The sequence below is a fragment of the Nannobrachium achirus genome, assembly GCF_963921795.1.
Source record: "Nannobrachium achirus genome assembly, chromosome: 3".
Lineage (NCBI taxonomy): Eukaryota > Metazoa > Chordata > Actinopteri > Myctophiformes > Myctophidae > Nannobrachium > Nannobrachium achirus.
Window position 1 is genome coordinate 33585616 of NC_137812.1, and position 22040 is coordinate 33607655.

Below are 22040 nucleotides of genomic sequence, written 5' to 3' on the forward strand. Positions count from 1 at the left end.
AAGTGAAATGTTCATCTACAAGCATTGCTAAAATAGGAATGTCAGGGTGAAAGTGGTTAATTTATTATACTATATGGAACCAATGGAATGGAACCACATGGAATTCAGGACTTGTATAGTCATTTGTAACACATTTGTTTCATATTTCTTGTATCACACTACTTTCAGTGTTTCAAATGGAGGAATTATGGGCAGAGCATGCCCAAGCTTTTGGAAGGATACAGAGTTCCTGTGGGGATTGAAATAAAAATGGGGGACTATGAATTCAAATGCAATTCAGGACCATGTTCAACATGTAACCGATAATACTAAAATGATGTGTACATTGTGGCCAGTAATTCATGTGTATGAATGATGGCAGCAAATAAATAAAATCTGCATAATGGAATTGGTCATTAACTGCTGGTCAACTAACACATTCTGATATGTGGATCATGTGAAGACCAGCCTGTAACATAATTGAATATAGCCAAATGTTAAATAGTAATTGCAAGTGAAGTTTAAAACCAATACTTGTTTATAAATCTGTCAGCCCCTAAAGGCTAATAGACGGATACAGTCAACAAATCAATAATGTGGTCTATCAGATTATACTGTAGGCCAAAAAAGGACGTTTATACACAATGCACAGAGAAATCATCAGTGTTAATTTATCTATTTGTAACTACGTGTGAATCTTTACACATTTGAACACTCTCTGAAATTAACCACTTTAACACTGGCATCATCATTTTCACACATTATCAAAAGTGTAAAAAAAGCAGTAGGATACAGCTTGTAGATCGTCCATTTGTTTTAAGTTTCACACTCTCATAGTTAAATTGACACAGAAGATCTTACTGTGTGTGCGATCACAAACTGACATGTGATAACCGGACAGTGTGTGTAGGGACCGTGCCAAAGCCAGCCTGATCTTTCAGGACGAGGGCGTCTCTGTCTGACCCATCAACAATGGGACAGCATGGAGAGGAATGTGGCTGGGCAGCTTCCACTGCAACAGAGTGGAGAGGAGAAAAGAGAGGCCGCATTTTTGATAGACTCAGTCATACAGTGTTTCTGGGAGCGTCCATTTACGTAGTGTGGAGTTTTTGTGTCAAATCAAATAACCCCAAACAAAATACAATAGGAGTTTGCATACTGTATACAGCCCTCAAGATAGAAGAATACAGTCTTTGACCATTTCATGGTCTTGATTGAAACTGGCAGTTTGCAAACTTTGCATCGAGCCCACTGAAGTCTTTAATTTGAAAGACAATATGTTGCTGCTGTCTAAAGATATTGTACTGTAATTGCATTTAAAAAAAATATAAACTGTATATAAACAAAATAAAACGGTCCATGTCATGCTTGAAAACATGATACTTTGGAGATTCACATGACAACAGTGACATTCCACAAAATAACCCTTGATTCTGAAAAGAATTAGTGATTATAGTCAATCAATAAATATAAGGATAAATATACAATCTATCAATCTAATGAATATACATACATCTATCGCCAATGAATATCTGAATGGATATACTGTAGGCTACATGTACAGACATGTGAATATGAGAATGAACAGTTTCAACTGGGTAATAGTACTGTACAGTCTACCAACCTGCAACATAGTCAGATTTAAATTGCTATTGTTGAAGGGTCTGATTTGTGCCGTGGTAGCCTCTCCGATACTAAATTCCAGATAGACTGACTCATAATACATTTCTCCACCTGAAAAGTTGCATAGACATACCGGTATAATACAAATTTGAGAAATCATATATGTTTTAGGTGTGGTACAGAAGGCTCCCTTTTTGCATTGTACATGGCAATGTATAAAAGCTAAGCAAGATGACCGCAAAGCAGCCAAAGGGCACGCACATCTATAGCCAAAGTTGGCTGGGTGCTAGACTAAAACAGTGCAATATAGATAGAAGAATAAAAGTCTGCACACCGATTTATGCTCCCAATGATAAAAGTTTACTTGTGGTTACGTTATCGAAACGTAACCACAAGTAAACTTTTATCATTGGGAGCATAAATCGGTGTGCAGACTTTTATTCTTCTATCTATAATGTATAAAAGCTAAAACATCCTGGCATGATGTGATAAACTGGCTAAATTTACATATGCTCCCTTCCCGTTAGACAATTGACAAGGCAATTTCACTACTATCAGTGCAAAAACACAACATTAAATGTGTTAATTTGGCACTTGGAGTTGCTAGGAATTGTATTGCAATAACATGGAAGTCTGACTCCCCAAGGTTTTTTAAGATTTGGCAACGTGCATTCTTTCGACGGATTACAGCACTGTGATACACATACAGTACAGTACCTGTTCTGCCTGCCCCAACTTCATGCAGTTACCACCATTCATCAGATACCATCCATAATGTATCCAGATATTCCAGACACACTACATTAATACTGTACATTCACAAGGGTGGAATGCACACTGCTGTCTGGAGTGAAAAGGAATGTATACAGAGAACAGTGATGACAAGGGACTGATAACCAAAATACCACAAATAGGCCTAATATGAATACATAATTGTAATGGAGACACATTATTTTAATACATCATACTTATCATTTATACTTGATGATTTATATGTATCAGGGAATATCATTAGTGGTTGTTTTTAGGTAACAAATGCCTATACACTTTATGTACATGTAAATGCCTCTCACACCTGCTCACACCCTACTGAGGCATCCCATTGAGTTTTTAACTATCCACACCCAAGAGAGAGCATTAGCAACCACACACATACTTACTTGCCTTAAACTCAATGTGGCCTCCCACACACACGTGAGTTACTGTAGTCCCCCATGCAAAACTAAATATCTACAGTAAAATCTTCAGTGAGTAATAAAGTTTAAAGGATTTTGCCATGTACTGTATATACATTTAGGTATAGCATCAGGTATAAGGCCTTCAATATTATCATAGCCTTGCCAGTCACTAAGAAAATGAGTACATAAAAATAACAAGAATAAAGTCATGTTTGGCGCAAATGTGTTTTTATTTCATTTGGAGGCCTTGAAATCTATCATTGTTCTTGCCAACGTATCATCATGTACAGTAGTTTCCAATCTCTTTTTATGATCAATCATTTCTTGGGCTTTTCAGTTAAGTAAGAAAAAGTATTTCAGCACTTTTTACTTTGCCCCAATTGACAAAGAGGGTACGTTTACTGAAAAAAATAAATCCAATACATTTTGATAAAAATCACAAACAATTGAAGCTTAAATTTAAAGGTGAGAAAGGATAGAAGAGACAGAAAACATCTCAACAGTGTAACCATTAAATAAGGTCAGTTCAACACAGTTATACCTTTTAAAAGCAACAACTGCCTTTGGTATGGGGACAAGAGAAAAGTGAACTTAATCTATCTTAGACTTTAAATTTTAACATAAATGAGAACAAAACAGAAAGAGTTTTCAGACATTACATCTACAGGGACAATTGCCAACCATATTGCTATTTTCCATTACTCCTGTGTGACTGTGGAGGGGCTTAGTATTGTTCACAAAACAAGTTATATCATCACACGGATTTGATGAAGGGTCACATGACAGCAGCAACCATCATGACACAGCATGGCTTGATCAAGCATTTACTTGTCCCTGCTTTTAACCAGTCTTCAGACACTGAGATGATAGAGAAAACTATATAGACCACGGTTTCTTAAAGTCAAAATCCTTGTTTTGACATGTCTATTATTATTGAGAGAGAAATTGTACACCAGACGTGGACAATGGTTGCAACTCTCTCATATGCACACACACACAAAAATATATATAAACGAAGGCCCTTTGAAAACAGAAAAAAATTTACTGATTGAGAACTTGGCCGTAGAAGCAAAGATAACAAGGCATAAAAACCTCTAACATGATGATATATCTTGGCTGCTCAGATGGGAGGAGGGAGCCAGCGTACCAGCAAACCATGCAACCTTTTGTTATTACTAATGGCCGCTCGATAGACTTGGGTCAGATTGTTATTTGAATTACATTTCTATTATTGATTTAGGCTAAAACATTGGACCCGATCAGACTGCCACACAACATTTCCAATCCTCACATCTTTCACTCGAGGCAGTCCAAAGCGATTGCTAAAACGTATCTCAAGTTACACCAATTAACAACTGACCCAAGCCTGGTTCGCATTGTACGAGATATGAGGAGGACTTCATGGGCCCCCTTCCCGGAGGCATCTCAAAATCCTGGAGCTCAATTTAGCTGCCAAAGCCGAAGATGCCCTTGATGTAGCCTGTCAATCCGCCCTTGCCCTTCTGCTCCACCTTGTCGTCCAGTGGCGGGAATGCTACATGGTTGAGAGCCAGGTCAAAGAACAGGGGCTTGCAGGGGATCGGCTGGAAGTCAGGAGGGAAGTGGACTAGATTGGGCTGCTTGCCTACTAGAGTAGGGTCAAGGTTGAACGTCTCCAAATGGTCACTGAGGGGCTGAATAGAGTAAAGGAAAGAGAGAAAAGATGAGCCATTTTATCCCATTTAGGCCTAGGATTATTGAATGCTTTAACCAGTGAAAAATAGCAGATATACAAGCTCACAGCGCGGCACCGAGTGCCGCGCTGCGAGCTTGTAGATCTGCTATTTTTGAAAAAGTCGTGAAAATGTGTGCAAATCTTTGAATATATGTATTTTCAAAGCGAACGTTTCTAACTCAAATTTTGCTTCTGGGGGGGGGTCCCTGGAACTAAATATTTTGAGATGGGGGTCCGCGGCCAAATAAATATCATTTTGGGGGTCCTTCACATGAAAAGGTTTGAGAACCACTGACATAGTAGTCTCTCAAGAACAGACTAACTGAGCTCCAGTTAAGTGAAAAGGACCTTTTCTTTGACGATGGCTGGCCAGATTGCTGACATAGAGACACAGGTTTTTCAAAAAAACCTTAGAAGGATTCAAAAGACACTTATAGAATCGGGTCAAAATTATAATTTTCATGATTTTTCAAAAATAGCAGATCTACAAGCTCGCAGCGCGGCACTCGGTGCCGCGCTGTGAGCTTGTATATCTGCTATTTTTCAATAGTTAAAGCATAAAATAATGAAACACAAAATGTGTACCCGTTCTGAATGGGTTAACTAACTGATCTCATACTGGGTGACGTTCTACAAATCTCAATACACTTGTATTAATTAATATTTACAGAGAAAAATGTTTTTCCCTTCTTACCTTGTTGTCTTTCACCGTTTGCTGGGAAGGAACCTCAGCAGTCTCATCAGTGTCTGAAACAGAAACGCATTATTTCACTTAGCATCACACAACATGAAATAGAGGACTATATTAATATCAATACACACACACACACACACACACACACACACACACACACACACACACACACACACACACACACACACACACACACACACACACACACACACACACACACACACACACACACACACAGCAAGTGTAACATAAAAGCAACAAATAAATTAAGCCAATTATGTAAATCTTTTTTTAGAATGTAAACAAGCATGTATCGTATATAAAATGGTGAGCCGTTTTCTACCCACCTAAAATGGCAGCAGCCTGAAGTGAATATTTTTCAGCGTTGACATCAGCAATAAGTTCCTGAACATCAGGGAGATCCTGTAGGGCCAGAGAGACCAGACGGCATGAAAAAACTGCTGAGGCACCAATGTCTACACCAGCAATGTCTTTCATCAACTCTTATCAGGAAACGTTAGAACAGTTCACTTGTAAATCCTTTCAAGGCTAATTACATGCTCTATTTATTTTCAGTGTTTCATTACTCATCAATGGATGTTGTGCTGTACTTGCATGCTTTTCACACACTAATGCACAAAAACAAGCTGGGAAAGAATAAAATGCAGGAATATAGGAGGTGTACGTGTTATGTCTCGGGGGTTGTTTATCCAAACGTGCATGTCCACGTGTCCATGTTTGTCAAAATAGAGTATGCTTATAAGGTGAGACGATTTATAATGTACCCATGGTTATTTTGGTGTGTGAGTATGCATTTTTGCTTCCATGTATGTGAAAGGTCACAAGTAGAGCGGCAGCATGCATGATGATGTTGTGTGTGCGTGCGAGTCTGTATGTGTGTTACTGGGTTACGAACCTTCAGACTGTTGTTGAGGCTCTTGGCCTTGGACTGGACCTCTCTGGCATGCTTCAGCACTCGCTCATACAACACCAGAGCCTCACTCCACTTCTTCACCACCACATAGGACTGGGCTATGAAGAAACACCTGCAAGGACAGGACCGCACATTACATCTGCATCACTCACACACACTGTACACACACCCACTCAAACAAGACAAGGGCTCGAAACCATTTTGGTCGCAAATGCGGCTAAAATCATGTATAATGTGCCTAAAAATTATAATTGGGAGCACCCATGCGACATGAAATCATTTCTGTGATGCGACCCAAACGGCTGATTGAGTGGACCAAAATGCTTCCTGCTGTTGCATGAGCCGACTCAGCGCCATCCGAGTTACATCTAGTGGGGGACAGAATAGTAAATAATGTTTGGGGGGAAGTGTCACTCAAAGTGCCTCTGGCCAATCACGGCGCACGTCTTTTCGGAGACTTGCCTGACTGTCGCTATCTTTCACTAGTATCACGCGTTCCCAGAGTAGCTCTAGATAGATGCTAATCTAATAGCATGTAGCGTGTTGGTTGACACAACAGAGCGATGCGGGGGCATCGCGGACATTCCAGAGCTTTGTAATTGCTGTGCCGCTTGTCATAAAGCAGCCTACTTTATTAGAAGTATCTGTAAGTTGAGAAACAATCGAGCTGCACGCCTCCACAGAGACTGGGAGGGAGGAAGATAAACTATTTCTCTCTGTGTGAAACAGGTATGTGTGTGAATGTGTGCGTGCGTGCGTGTGCACAAGGCAACACATGTTTATTGGGGCAAATGAGTTTCAAAACGGTTAAATATTCTTAAGAAATATATGCCAACTAAAAAAATGATCAGTGTGTATTGTCCACATTTGAAGTGAGTAGGCTCTTGTAATGTAAATATAATGGCATAGCCTACACCCTTATAAACCATGTTATATTTACATTGCAATTATCTTATAGCTACGAATGTGAATTATATTACCCATATTAAGGCTATGAAGGTTAACAAAAAACCAGATGACTGAATGTGTGATTGGAATCAATGGAGGGGTTTCTGATGACATGGATGGATGAGGGCCTATACAGTTTAAATTCTGGACCTGGATGATTGCATAAAGCCCCAGAGGTGGCCTACCATGCATTTGTAAGGCCCCTTTCACCAATTCATGTTATATTGTTTTTTATTCATTTAAAAACATAGAGAACATATTGGTGCTCCTTCCATTTTGGTGGGTGCTCCTGAATTATTTCTGGTGCTCCTAACATTTTAAACTGGTAGCACCAGTGCTACCAAGTCAAAAAGTTAAAGTTGTACCATGTAACTTTTTTTATAAAACAAATCTTAAAATTGTCCTAACTGTTAAATCGCTAAAGTTTTAGAACACCCACTCCGTGAATTTCAGCCTGTAAAGCCTTCTCTATATATGTAAACTGCGATCCTTGCCGTGGACCGGATCTCGCGCCAAAATTGCGTCATCACACTACCGGCCAATCACAGCGAGGGTTATACAACTGCCGGCCAATCACAGCGCATCTTGAAGTGGGGTCGCTATGGCAGCCATATTTGTTGTCGCCCGTTTGTACCATCCCTTCTCTAGGTAATTTCGCCTACCAGGCAGGGTGAAGGAGTCCGTATCTCTGGAATTACTGAACGCACAGGAACAAGGGACCCCTCAAAAGATAGATCTCAGCGAGGTGGAGGCAGACGCGGGGGTCTGAAGGTACGAAAAACGGCCGAAAGACGTGGACGCGACCGCGGTTTGCTATAGGGCTAATGACCACTAGTTGGGCATCTTACACAGTATAGCTTTAATTTACTTGGTAATAATACTTGGTTTTGTTTACTGAAGAGCAGATGATCAAGTGAAAGAAGACCAAAGGTCTGTAAGTAATGTGTCAGAGAAAAGTGTCTGTCATGTATCTTAACTAATACATGATTGGTCAATAGACTAGAAAATGTGTAGTCCATTGGCGACGAGTCCACCACGGGGGACAATATTCCAAAGCATGCTGCATTTTTCCTTTTTCTTAGGAAACCACTGGTTTACATTAATTTCATTATGGTATACGGTAACGTCTGTGCTTTAGGTCAGCGTAAACCTTGTTATTTAAATTCTATGCATGCGTCATTTGAATTGTTCATTTGACAATTTAAACTAACACGCTCAGTTTTTATTATTTATTTTATGCATTTAGGTGACTGACCTGTAAGCCTTGTAGACAAGCATTTTAAGGGCCACCTCCTTCTGAAAGGTGGCGTCTTCCTCCAGTCCCTGCAAGGTGGACAGCTCAGCAAGACTCTGGATGAGAGGGTGCAGGTGGGGATAGAGGGATGGGAGGACGGAGAGGGTGGAGCGAGGCAGAAAGAGAAAACAAAGTTAACCCATTTAGAACGGGTACACATTTTGTGTATCATTATTTTATGCTTTAACTATTGAAAAATAGCAGATATACAAGCTCACAGCGCGGCACCGAGTGCCGCGCTGCGAGCTCGTAGATCTGCTATTTTTGAAAAGTCGTGAACATTAGAATTTTTGACCCGATTCTATAAGTGTCTTTTGAATCCTTCTAATTCTAGGCCTAAATGGGTTAAAAGGGAAGAAGAGCGAGGACACTTCACTTGACAGAATGAAGTTGAGATTTATTACACTGCAACAAGGAAATGACAGAATCAAACAAAGCCGAGTTCCTCAAGCAGAAACAATGTCCTTCCTGCTGTTTAACCCAGGGAACAACCAAAGACTCATCAAGTACAATATATTGACAAAGTGAGTGGGCTCAAAATCTTGCAGCATCTTTACATCCACTGCCAGGTATATCATTAAATTCAGTAGCTTCTGACAGGGGTTTTCAGCGTTTTTACCTTATTTTCGAGGCTCCATTAACGCACCACCGTCCAAATATAATCAGATTACTTCCGGGAACGGCAGACGATTCGTCTTCTTTTTTGCCCGGTAAAGGACAATTATAACCACAGCCATCCGTGCTTTTGTTATGGTCCGTAGAAATTAGAAAAGGGCTTGTTTTGCATCAGTGACGAGTCCCGCAGACCACAGGCTACGGTTTACATACAATGCACCACATTAAGCAGCAGTGTTTCAGACACATTAAAGTAAATCTAACTTTTCACCGACCATTGGCATCTTTGAAGTCAACTTATTTAGTTTAAGTTTCTCGCTTTGAAGCATCTCCTCTCTGGAGCTTCTTCTCCCTTGCTTGAATGAATGAGCACCTCCACTCCTTTTCAGGTGCTCCCAATCCAATAATAGTGAATCGTAGCGACATTGAGGCAAGTGCCGCCGCCCTCCCTGCATTCTCATTGGCTGAAAGCAAGACTGAGAAAACATGGACACCGACATAACTTTGCAGTGGAGACGCGTTGTCTCAAGCGACCTTGATCCACGCGAGACACCGGCGAGCGAGTCACCGTGTCGAGCGTTGCGAAGGTCGCTTGAGCAGACTCCGCGCCGTTCCGAGTTGTAAACCAGGCAACCAGAATTGTAAATAATGTTTGGGGGGGAACTGTCACTCAAAGTGCCTCTGGCCAATCACAGCTCGTATTTTCCGGGACTTGCCTGAATGTCGGAGTCGCTATCATCCACTAACACTAACTCGCAAACAGGTAATGGGCGGCCATTTGGCTGCTGCAATCTGGGAAGTGTAGTCATTTGAGCAGAGTAGTTGTAGGGGATTTGAAATGAAGCTCGACTCCTGAGTTTTAACTCAACAGGGAATGTTATAACCCGACTTAAAAGTCTAGTTAGGCAGTAAATGTGTTAATAACCAAATCAAATGGAGCCATTTCAGTAGACCACTATATATAGAACACTACAACTTTTTTTTTTAAATTATTATTATGAATAAAGTATATTTACATTTCTCCTGACAAATCCACTGTGTCATTTGTGTGTGTGGTTATGTGTACTACCTGCAAGATGATGTCATACAGGCGGATGAGGTCCTGGGGGCGAGGGGTTCTCTTGTTGTCATCAGCTGGGGGCTCTTTCAGTTTAACCTGCAGGGTGTTGGCCATGCTCTCATTTCTCTTCACCACAGTACACAGCTTGATGTAGGTCAAGTAGCTAGTCAAAGAGAGAGAGAGAGAGAGATGTCAGAATAAAAGTCAATGGTGTTTAATTTAATCCCTATGCTGTATACTTTGGTGCATCTCAAATAGAGAAGACAGACGTTTATATTTTAGCAGATTGTTTGCTTATAATCACAACGCTCAGAACAGGGACGCTAGGGTTCATACGGCTAAATGCCTGCATGCGTTGGCCGATGTTAACTTAAGTGGTATTTTACCTGTGCAGGAACTGCAGGTTGGATACCTTGCTATTGTCTGGATCAGTACCCCTCTCACGCTGCTTCTGTAAGACCAAATGGAACAAATTTGTTCAAAGTTAGTTCAAAGTATTTTCAGTTTTAATGTCAGCAGACATCACCCATGGCAATGTAAAACATTGTGTGAGCAGGAAACTGTCAACTGAAGAAAAAATCAAACCTCGGTTCGAAGTGAAGCGGTGAACTTTTATTCTATGTGTTCTAGAGTTATGAACTCTGTGATCTATACATTCTTTATATTCTGAATGAATGAATGATTTTATCTGGAGGGCCGAATTGTCATGTGAAGCTTGACCAATCCTTAAAGTATCCAATCATCAGACCGGGATGGACACTACACACATACGGACGGACGGACGGACGGACGGACGGACGGACGGGACAGGACAGGACAGATAATACCTGTTCATTCTGAACTGAAATGGCCATATATGGATATGGGACACACATTTTGCTTTTTGAAAAAGCCTATTCATTCTGGACTGATATTCTGGACGTACGGGACAGAAAAAACCTGTTCATTCTGGACTGGAGTGACCATATATGGACATGAGGTGACATACATTTTGTTTTTGAAAAAACCTGTTCATTCTGGACTGAAATGACCATATATGGGCATGGGACACACAAAGCCACTCAAAAATGTCTGCACACGATAAACTGCTCTCCCGTCTTTTTTTATTTTAACCAAAAGTGAAGAACGTTTCACAGAAGTTGTTCACTAGGACAGTAGGGACCAGCAGTGTTTTTATTTTGTACGTCAATGTGTATGTTCAGGTCCCCATTTAGAAAAATCTTATTAGAGACAAGTCACGAGGACCAAACTTGACAAGAATTCTGCTAATTCTGATAGAAATAGAGTGTAGGCGCCAGGTGGGCGGTACACTGTGACAAATAATAGTGGCTGTGATGATTTCCAGCTTGGGTGTCAAAGATCAAGAACAAGGCTTTCAAATGATTTGTAAGTAGGACGTAGAGGCTCCATCCAACTCCTCCCGCTCAAAACACTCCTTGCTGACAGGTGCCACCTCAGCCCGTAGTAAATACGTGCAGTGACAATTATCACCCTCCCCACCCGGCTTCCCTCCCTCGAACACGAGCCAATTATTTTGTGTAGACCAGTGGTTCTCAACCTTTTCAGGCCACGACTCCCAAAATAATCATATTTTAACAGGGGACCCCCCCCAGCCTGACAAGCACTAAGAGTTGAGGAATTACATTTACAACACAGTTAGTTCTATTGTGAAAATAGCAGATCTACATGCTCACAACGCCTTGCGTTGTGAGGCGTTGTGAGCATGTAGATCGTCTATTTTCACAATTTCAGCCTCTAATATTTGACAATTGGGCAATGTTTAATTTGTCATTTTAGAGGTCTTAAAAAGTCCTTAAATTGACACTTTAGAAACGTGCAGATACCCTCTATAAACTTTATGTTGGTTAGTTTACTGTTGAGTGAGAAAACAATGTTTCACATTAAGTTAATCATCTGGGAACTGGACAAAATAATTTGGGGACCACCCTGGGGGTCCGGACCCACAGGTTGAGAACCACTGATGTAGACGCTCGCCGTGGATTTGAACACACAACCTCTGCGTGGTGGGCTGCGACTTTACCACTGCGCCTCCAGTGTTTAAAGAACTGCGGGGATGTGCATAGCCTACCTTTTTCCAGGCAACTCTCTTCAACCATCAACTTCAATGTTAACCAACTAATTTCTCTTACCGCCTCTGCCTTGAGCTCCTCTCTCACAGTCTGGATGGTGTCTCTGCACTCGGCCAACAGGGTCTCGTACAGGTGCTCTTTGGTCTCTTCGTTTGTTGCCTGTGTATTACAATGTATCCAAAAGATGCAGTCATTAACTGCATTTGGGCCATTTCTACACATGATTTATTTTTCTACAGATGCCAACAGAATATAATACATCCGGAGTACATCCAAAATGTATGCTATGCCCCCAAATTTTAACTTTTAGAACGCCAGAGGTGGTGAGGTTGGCAGAGCGTGAAGACATTTTTCTTTTCGAAACACATGTTTTTGGACTGGTTCATTTTCATGATTTGCCGTGTTACTCATTTTTACTAGCTTTTATTTCCACTGCATGTTTAGTATGTGGAGTTGCATCCGACTTGTGCTAGACTGATTGGTCAAAAAGACATTTACTGGCTGAATCCAGCAACAAACGTCAAAACAAGGTTTTCAAATGAGACCATTGAGGAGCTTCAATCTGACAAATACTTTCACTGCAGTTGGAGATTTTCTCTGATAACAGCACATACGTTGGAATGTGACTATGGCTGAGAGGAGGGGACACATAAATATGTAGCTGAGCAAGTTGCTGATCCAATCATCCTGTACATTGCATTGCACCATGACTGGCTCTAGAGTTACCGCAGCATGTGTGAATGAGACGATTGTTCTTTACATGATCCTCACACTCCCCTATTCTGTCTTCTTCACATTTGGTCTCTTGGAGTCCAATGTGGCAACAAAAAAAATACATATATAGCCACGGTTAAAATGTAAGAAAAGTACGTTTATAAAAGCTGCGAATATGAAGACAGTATGAAAATGTTTGAACAAAGTGGCACTTTCTTGTTGGTTTTGCTACTAATTTGTTGCAAATTGTTCATTTGTGGAGTCTTTGTTTACAAACGGGGGAAAAACACCAACTAGGCAATCACAATGTGCTAAATGAGGTGAGGAATGTTACAAGACGATTCCACACTGTATAGTAATTAGTAATAGTTAAGGTATGGATGTGTCATCCACCCAGGGGATTGGCATGACTTAATTCACCACAAACTCTTGGCGACACCCCCACTACGCCCTCATGACTGGGCCAACCTGCCAAACGTCTTCTGAAGTATGAAGGGAGGAAAGGGTGGTTAACAAGATGGGGAGGAGGAGTAGAAAGTGCCTTTAGCAGAGCCAGCCTATAGCCTTATAAGGCTTTCCTAGAGTAAATTCTCAGTGTTTGACAGTTCCATCATGTATGCAGTAACTTGATTCGCAACTCTGAACATCACTCATCTTTGATCTGTAGCCTGTCTGCAAGTTGAGTTTCTTTCCACACTAACATTAACTGAATTCAAAAGGTTCTTTGAAAATCAATCAAACAAACCACAGAATGCTTGAGTTCTCAAAATGTAGATATCTTAAAAGATCTGCTCATATGTTTACATGCAATCATTCAATTTGCAATTAGATGTTGTATGATTGGTGTAATAAAGAAGAGAGAGAGAGAACAGCAGTTATTTAAAGTCTGTCACAAATGCCCCTGGCAGGTGGATTTCCTGAATAGCTACACATAAGCATCACAAAAGCCCATAAAAAACGGAAAAGCATTAGTAACGATGATGCTAATCTGTCCACAGAGACCTGCTGGGTGTAGTCCCTGTGTGCACTGAAATGAACAGAATGCAGTCAGGCAGTGAGAGGGGCCACATGCCAGAGACCTGAGGAGATGTGGGTGTGACAGGAGTGTACTTCATACTAGTGAGCCTTCAGGCACAAGTGGGATCAGTGGTACTGAGGGAGTAGGGAGCTATTAGTTGATGGTCATAGACTGATGAACAGGTGAAAGTGAGGAGAATGCCACCTAGTGTTTGAGCACAATGTGTATTGTGCACCCAACAAGGTGTTGACAGGTGAAGTCCACCTACTTGGCTGATTGGCAATCATGCTGCATTTTTACGGCATGGCTCTGCACAAGTCAAGAAGAGAATCTATCGGTCTGTGTCCACAGCTGATCTAAGTGCCAATTTCTAGCGCACACTGCTGGAAGCCTACAGAAGTACCTCGAATATTATTTTTCCTCATGTTTTAAATGGTATAATGGCTGAAACCTCATGATTAGATGACATATGTATACGTCCAATGATCCATGACGGAGCCGCGCCGTTCTCATTTGGATCCACATGAATTATTTCCCTTTTTAATACAATCTCTAATGCCTTACCGGCAAGCACTGATGCCACAAGCAGGGATGTGTTCACAAATCAGTTCAAACACATAACATAAAATAAAATAAATGTGGGGGAGAAAAACGTTTCAAGTAGCTTTGGGTTAAAACTAAAATATTTGTGTTTTAACAATAATTGACAGCAAGACTGACCTGAGCAATGGCAGCCTCATTGTCTGCTAGGCCCAGGAGGAAGATGCGGGCCTTGTCAACCTTTACAGGCACAGAGCGATCTCGCCATTCTACCTCACTCATGGTGGCCGCCTGCTTGGCTCTCGTCTGGGTGATCAGAGCCTAGAAAAAAACATTACATTTTGTCAATATGCAACACTGTATAAGATAAAACGCAACACATGGAGAAAATATGTGCCATTGTCTTGTTGAGTGTATCCAACAATAACAGAATACAAAAGAGCAATAGTCAGTACTAGCTTTTGTATTTTGAGAATTTAAAAGGTATTTTAAAAAGTAAATCAATAATAAAGAGCACATTTATTGCTATGAATAACCAAGAGGCCACAGAAAGAAATTCTAGTTTCTGGTTGGCTGTCAGATATCTGTTCAAATTGGATATGGAACACTTCAAACATAGTTTAACATAAAACTCTATATAAACTTTGTTGACCAGGGTCCCCCAATGCTCCGTTCTTGGCTACCCCTTTTTTACCCTCTACACAAATCGCCGAAAATAGTGTATCTATAAGCAACACGTTGTGAGCATGTAATCCAGAATAGTATGAAGAATAAGGCCCCAATATTGGAAAAATATGAACAAGATAAGAGTCCTCAGCGACACGAAAAGGCCCTCCGCCGTGTCTGTATTTTCCAATATCAGGACACCTTGGTCTGCATTATTATCGTTTACATATTGCCAGGTTGACAGCCAATCACACCTCTAGTTTCTCAGCCATAAAGTCTCCGCCTCCTCCAGTCAGTCTCATTTGCATCAGCTCATTGATAGCATTCTGGTCACCTGCAAACAGACAACAAAGCAGTAGGCAAAGGATTTACTGTGATTACTGTGATTTACTGTGTCAGTAAATGCATGGATTGTGCATTTTTCCACCTGATGGGTGAATGAGCAAGTGATTGAGGGCTTGTGTGTTGCTCACCAATGTTGTATGCACAGTAGCGAATGTTGGGCGAGATTTCCTCCACACGCTGATGATACAGCACTGCCAGCTCCTCAGTGAAAGCGCTAGCAAGCTTCTCATAAATTGTCCTGATGCACATCACACACAAGTAAATGGAGATGTTTAGAGTTTAAACATGTCAGCCATAACTGGTAAAGACCACTATTTCCATAATATTCTAAACGCAATGAACCTATCGCAACTCCGCCCCCCTCCGCCTAGACCTCCGACCAGAATCACAGCCGCCTCTAAAGGAACCATTCACTTGAATGGACATCCAGCGGATTTTTACACATTAAATATTAATTCCGTTTTGGACCCAGAGCTTCGAAATATCTTCCAATCCATCAACAAGGCCTGGATCTGCATTGGAAAAAATATTTAGACCTTTAAACTTTTAAAACAATACGACATAGGAATATATAAGGTCGCAGCAGAGGAATAAGGAACATGTCCATGGTTGCTGGACCACAGAAAGCCGTTTCAAACCAATTTAAATATGAATGGACTGTATTGGCCTAAACGACAATAACCCATGACTACAAACACCTTATTTGTTATGTTAAATAGCAACTGATATGTAATGTACGTCTGTGAATGTCTGAATTAACAGGGGTAGCGACGTGAAGTGTTGTATTTCGACTGCAGGCTGTGGGTAGGGGCGTCACAAGGGGGGGAAAAGTGGGACTGACTTACCAGGGCCCAAGGTGGAAGGGCCTTAATTATTTTAGACTTTATCGATTGAAAAATAGCAGATATACAAGCTCATAGCGTGGCACTGAGTGCCGCGCTGCGAGCTTGTAGATTTGCTATTTTTGAAATCCCACGATGAAGAACATTCATGTGGGCCCACAGCGAATCCTTGTACCCAGGGCCCAGAATTTGGTGCGACACCCTACTTGCTGCGGCTCGGCAGCTAAACTTGTCAGGAATCGCGAACATTTCACGCCAGAGATATCAAAATAGATAAGATTTATAAGCAATCGGCATGATAAGAAACATGTAGCCTACATTTGAAGCAGTTTATTCTGGTTGGTTGTTTGTGTAATGGAGAGTAATAGCCTCTAAACAAATCAGTGAAAAGGGCTCTGTATAGGTCCAGCAGACAGGCGATTTCCTCATTCTGCTGTTGCGTCCTTATATATTCCTTTGTCGTATTGTTTTAAAAGTTTAAAGGTCTACATATTTTCCAATGCATATCCAGGCCTTTGTTGACGGATTGCACAAGATTTCGAAGCTCTGGGTCCAAAACGGAATTAATATTTAATGTGTAAAATCCGCTGTATATCCATTCAAGTGAATGGTGCGGCTGTGATTCTGGTCGGAGGTCTCGGCGGAGAGGTGGGGGCGGAGCTCCCGGTACTCGTCCATTATCAATACTTTGTAAATAAGAAACTACATCGGAAGTGGGACCATTTCTTTCTGCCATCCATTCTAAAATATAGATAAATTGATGACAAAAACAAACACTGCAAAGAGTTTAAAACTTCCACAGTCATAATGTTTCAAGACTGACTGCTGTAGAGCCATGCCAAAACTCACTTGCACTTGTTGAAGGCCTCCATGGCAGGCTTCCACTGCTGCAGCTCAAATTCCACCATGCCAGTCAGGTAGGCAGTGTAGGCCTGAAGCCAAGAGCAGTAATCTGTGATTAGTGGTACTCTTACTTGCATATTTGCATGCAACGATGGAATTATGAGCAGTTTAATAACCCATTAAAACTGGGAAAGCATCATTTCAATAATCTGACATTTTAGTAACCTGACTGCGCCAGATGGTGGCAGCAGTGCGTACCGCCCTACTTTACCATCTGAGATCTCTCGGGGAAAGTTGATAACACTCGTAAAGTCCCGGGCCGGACCAATCAGCGGCAGCTACGGGCAGGCTCTGAGCGGCTCTGAGCCATTAGAGTCTGATTGCAGACCACGTGGAAACCCAGGAGGCGGATTCTGGGTGTAACGTCATGCAGACAGGCCAATATGAGTGGTTGGAGTTGGCACTCCCAGACTGTGATAGAGAGACGGCCCCATCCAATCACCTGCTAAAGAATTTGAAAAAATGGCCCGCCCCTTACATCGGGTCTGCCCGAGCGATCCCAGATGATGGTAAGCAGAGCGGTATGCAGCCAGGCATACGCACTGCTGCCATCATCTGGCACAGTCAGGTTAACATTTTAGCGTTGGCCATTAGATTATATTTACAAGCTAGCGAGTTTATAGATTGTCTATTTTCAAATGTTTTTGCTCTTTCTTATATTATTTGACCAATACTTGACCAGTTTTTATATGTGGAGATTGTGGACCCACAAGTTGAGAACGAAATAATGCTTTAAATAAGAACCGCTGCTACAATTGTAAATTGTACACAATCTGCATTTACAAAAAAGTTTAATTCAATTCATCAAGAAATTGTACTGTATTTACAAGTTTTAACAGGCTCATCATCCTCCCATTTACCTGTGCCTCCAGCTTGGTCCTGGCATCGACGCGTGGACTCTCACAGAGCTTTTCCAGCCTCTCACCGTGCTTGGCAGCCTTACGTAAGCGCGCCAGTAAGTGGAAGCGCTTACGAGGTTCTGTATTGGCTTCCTGCTTCAGCTGCATGGCATAACTCCATGCCCGCTCTGCCTCCATTAGAACAAGCAATAGGTACCTAAGCAGGAAAGAGTGGGATGGGATGGGTCACATGACTAGCACCAAAAGGCACACCGCACGAGTTGTGTCGAAAATGTTAATTAGCAGCAATGGTGGAAAAGGTACTCATGTTTTACTTAAGTAAAATAATCAATACTGCAATGTAGAAATACTGTTAAAAAATAAAAGTCCGGTCTACAAGCCGATCTACAAGCTCACAATGTGTCACATTGCGGTACATTGTGAGCTTGTTGATCTGCTATTTTCAAATGGCCAAAATACCAGCATCCATTCCTCACCTGCTGTCAGAAAGCATCTCAACCGTGATTTTCTTCCCAGTGAACTTGTGTCTGTTGCCCATTTTGAAGCCCAGGGTTTTGCGCAGGCGACGAAGTCGGCGGGAACAGTATCCTCTGGGAATAGTAACACAGAGAATTATTACATCTTTTAAATAAAACACTTTACTTTATTTCCCCAATATGTACTATGTAATCTTTAAAGCTGCAATCCATAAGTATACTAATACAATAAACTATCAACTAACATAACTGTGGTGGGTTTTGGTTCGTCTCCCTGCTCTTCTATTGAGCACTGTGTATCCTCTGCCTTAACTTTCTGTACTTAAATCTACTCATGTCATGTTGACACTCCTGTGGGGGACTTGGGTTCAAATCTCGGGTAGGACATAAAAGTTACAGATTGCCAGTTTGCCACTTTAAAAGTTAAAATGACCAACAGTTGCTCTATACCAAAGTGCTTATTCTTGTAACATTGCATTTGCTGCTGCTTTAAAAGCATCAGTCACACCAGTCAGTGTATTATAATTCAGTCTGCCTTAACATAAGGCAATGTGTTTGAGACTGTTTGTAATGAAGATACAGTAGAAGAATACCCCTACTAATCCTGGGATTACAAAAAAGGCAGGGCAACATTTGTATTACACCAAGTCAAATGTTGTGCACTATATGCCATTGATTGATTGAAGACTTTATTAGAAGTTTGCATAGGAAAAGGTACTGTTTCATGACAGTACAGTTCACTGGTACACGGTCTACTAAAAGGAGATCCTAGAAAAGACTAAGCTTATTTCCATAGGAAATCATTGAAGCATCTCTTATAACATTGAATGACAGACGGATAGAACACAGTATGCAGTAGATATAGCCAACATGATCTCTCAAAGCATATGGTTCATTCTTGAGGCTGAAACAATTTGTCTTCTGCATATTAAGTATAAATAGTCCCACAACATTTTATATTGAATACTGAATTACGTTGAAAAACAAGTCAGATGTCATATCTTTGGTGGTTTTGCCCACAACAAGCTCACCTGTATCTCTGGTAGTCTCCATGCCTGAGACCATGTTGCTGCTGTGAGTCCTTGATTATCTGCAAAACTGCGATTCACTGTAAAGGAAAAGCCTTGTACACAACATGCTACCAAGATCGAGTTTGTGGACGATGGACACACTGTCCACTGGGCTGGCCATCATTTATTTATGGTAATGTGACTAATGCCAGAAAGGGAACTTGTTGTCAACAACACACATTTGACACATGGACACTTATAAGTAGCTATACATGTAGCCACATTCTTAGTTGACCAGATATTATGAATGACGAGCTATTTGGTATACTCCATTCATAAGGTTAGATACTCATACAGCACGCCTGCTGCAGCTACACTGACACGTCGCGTTGTTAGCCATCACCTCTCTCTTGCTAATGTTAGCTTATGAGACACCGTTTACGTTCAACCACAATGGGACATAATATACTAAACAATGCCGCTACTCTGTGAGATAACAATATGTGTCCAAAGGATACTTTCCAGTCCAAGGCCTTCATTCTCTTTATTTTCGTCCATTGTGGCCAATTTAGCCTCGTTCTGCTTGTCTGCGGCCATCCTGCCAAGAGCCAGTCAGTCTGCACACAAGCAGATGCCCCGGAAGTACAGTAAAATATAAAAGGACAGAAGTTGGCACAAGCGTACAGCGCCCCCTAATGTTGATTACGTTTTTCAAGAGATCCCGACTCTATGGGAGGTGAATCCACATCCATCTCCTCATAAACAAAGCTCAATGTATGAACAATGACAACTACATCAGTTTCTCAAACTTAAAAATGTCAAGGTTTCCGGAAAACCTTGACATTTTAAAGTTTCCCCACAACTGTGTACAAATGGAACCAAATGAACCTAATAGGGTAGTTCATTTGTAGCCTATTAGTTACAGACATGTATGGGTCAAAACCCCTCTAGAAGAACCCACAGAGTCCCTGCCCCTGGAATCCACTTTGAGAACAATTGAACTACATTACAACTTAAGAATTGCCAAAGGTAAAAACTATGGCGAGAACTATACGATATATCACCTTGTGATGGGATCATTACACCACCAGTATGGTCCAGGGGTCGTCACCTTGCCGGCTAGTGGTGGATATTTGTCAAAATTATTTTATTGCCATCATGAACATGCAAATGAGACAATACTGACCAGATACACATAAAGAGCCAGCACTAATATACTGTAGTGTAGCGCATTGGTCGAGGGACCTTCAATTCCTTGAAGATGTCTCAAATGGACCAATACAGGTGTGTACAAAGGGGTCCATTTGATTCCATTTATACTCTTGAGTAATGTCTAAAAGGTTTGTACTAGTGGACTCCTAATGTGCCATAGTGTCATACATATTCTGAAGAAAATCTGGAGACTGACATTCATTAATTAGGTCTTATGATCATAACCTTGCTAGGTTAGATAAAGATAAATACCAGTCTTAAATACACTCATGTAAATGATCTAAACTAAACATTTCATCTGAACACAAATGTCAGCATTAGCAAGAAGAGATACTGTAGCTACTACACGATTAGTCCATACCAAATGAACTCTAGTACAAATGTTGCACAAATAACTTCCTCTCTCTAAAGTGGCAATTGTTTCTTTGGGTGATGTAATAACTGTAGCAATATAAAACTCTATATTCCCATTAAGTGCTGTTGAAGAAAAGTTAGGAAGGCTACTGAATACAGTCGTCATCATTTATAATCATCAGATGTTGTCCTTTTCTTTGAATTGATCAAATTCACATTCAGAGATAAAAAAAAACACAAAAAGGTGTTTTAAATTTCCCACATTTAAATGTTTCTCTAAATAAACGTTCACACTTTTACAGTACAGTATCTCTGCATTGCACCTTCATCTTTTCTTTAACAGTTATTTGATTACAGCTAGTGATCCATTTCATCAGGAAATGTCTTCCTACTAGACGCCCTCATTTATCAATGGAGTGTAAAAAATGGTCTATTTTTTTCACCAAAATTTGCGTAGGGCAACGTGTGCACGGCATTTATCAATGCTTCCTAAACAGACACACCTGCCCTACATTTGATCCCAGCGTTGATAAATGCGCAGGCTGAAATTTAAATAACACGCCCTTAATTATTCTAGAAACGCCCCGATTTTACGACCAGAACAATCCGAATACGACCTAACAACCAAAGAAAAGCCATGTCCGCGTCCCACACAGACCACGCACACATGCACGCACGCACGCACGCACACACCTACACACGAAACTAGGCTACTTGGAACAGCAGCATTTTGGTTTACACAGCAGTCTTTCACAATGGAAACGTGGGATTAACCAACGGTACAATCTTTGACAAGGACGCTATAGCACTGCAGCCGACATGAATGACACAAGTCACTGCCATGAATACTTTTGGATATTAATTTAAACCATAGCCTACCCGTGCCGTGTGTGCGCAGACAGAGCGCGTTCATTTGGTTACAAGCAATCATAATTCCCCATGGCCATGATCTCACGGCTCGCCGGGTTTCA

At 41.2% G+C, this 22040-nt stretch overlaps 1 protein-coding gene across 1 annotated transcript; it reads right to left on the minus strand.

The window, feature by feature from the left end:
• Positions 1-3004: 3004 nt before the first annotated feature.
• srp68 (signal recognition particle 68) lies at positions 3005-20135 on the minus strand. The gene is made up of 16 exons (XM_080722154.1): positions 20022-20135; positions 19525-19591; positions 18494-18607; positions 18018-18213; positions 17104-17186; positions 15541-15650; positions 15322-15401; positions 14582-14722; positions 12190-12288; positions 10426-10490; positions 10049-10202; positions 8326-8420; positions 6105-6234; positions 5536-5611; positions 5189-5241; positions 3005-4453 (listed from the first exon to the last, which is right to left on the minus strand). Exons 1-16 carry the CDS (start codon positions 20098-20100, stop codon positions 4226-4228), a joined length of 1770 nt encoding a protein of 589 aa, XP_080578280.1. The 5' UTR covers positions 20101-20135; the 3' UTR covers positions 3005-4225.
• Positions 20136-22040: the final 1905 nt, after the last annotated feature.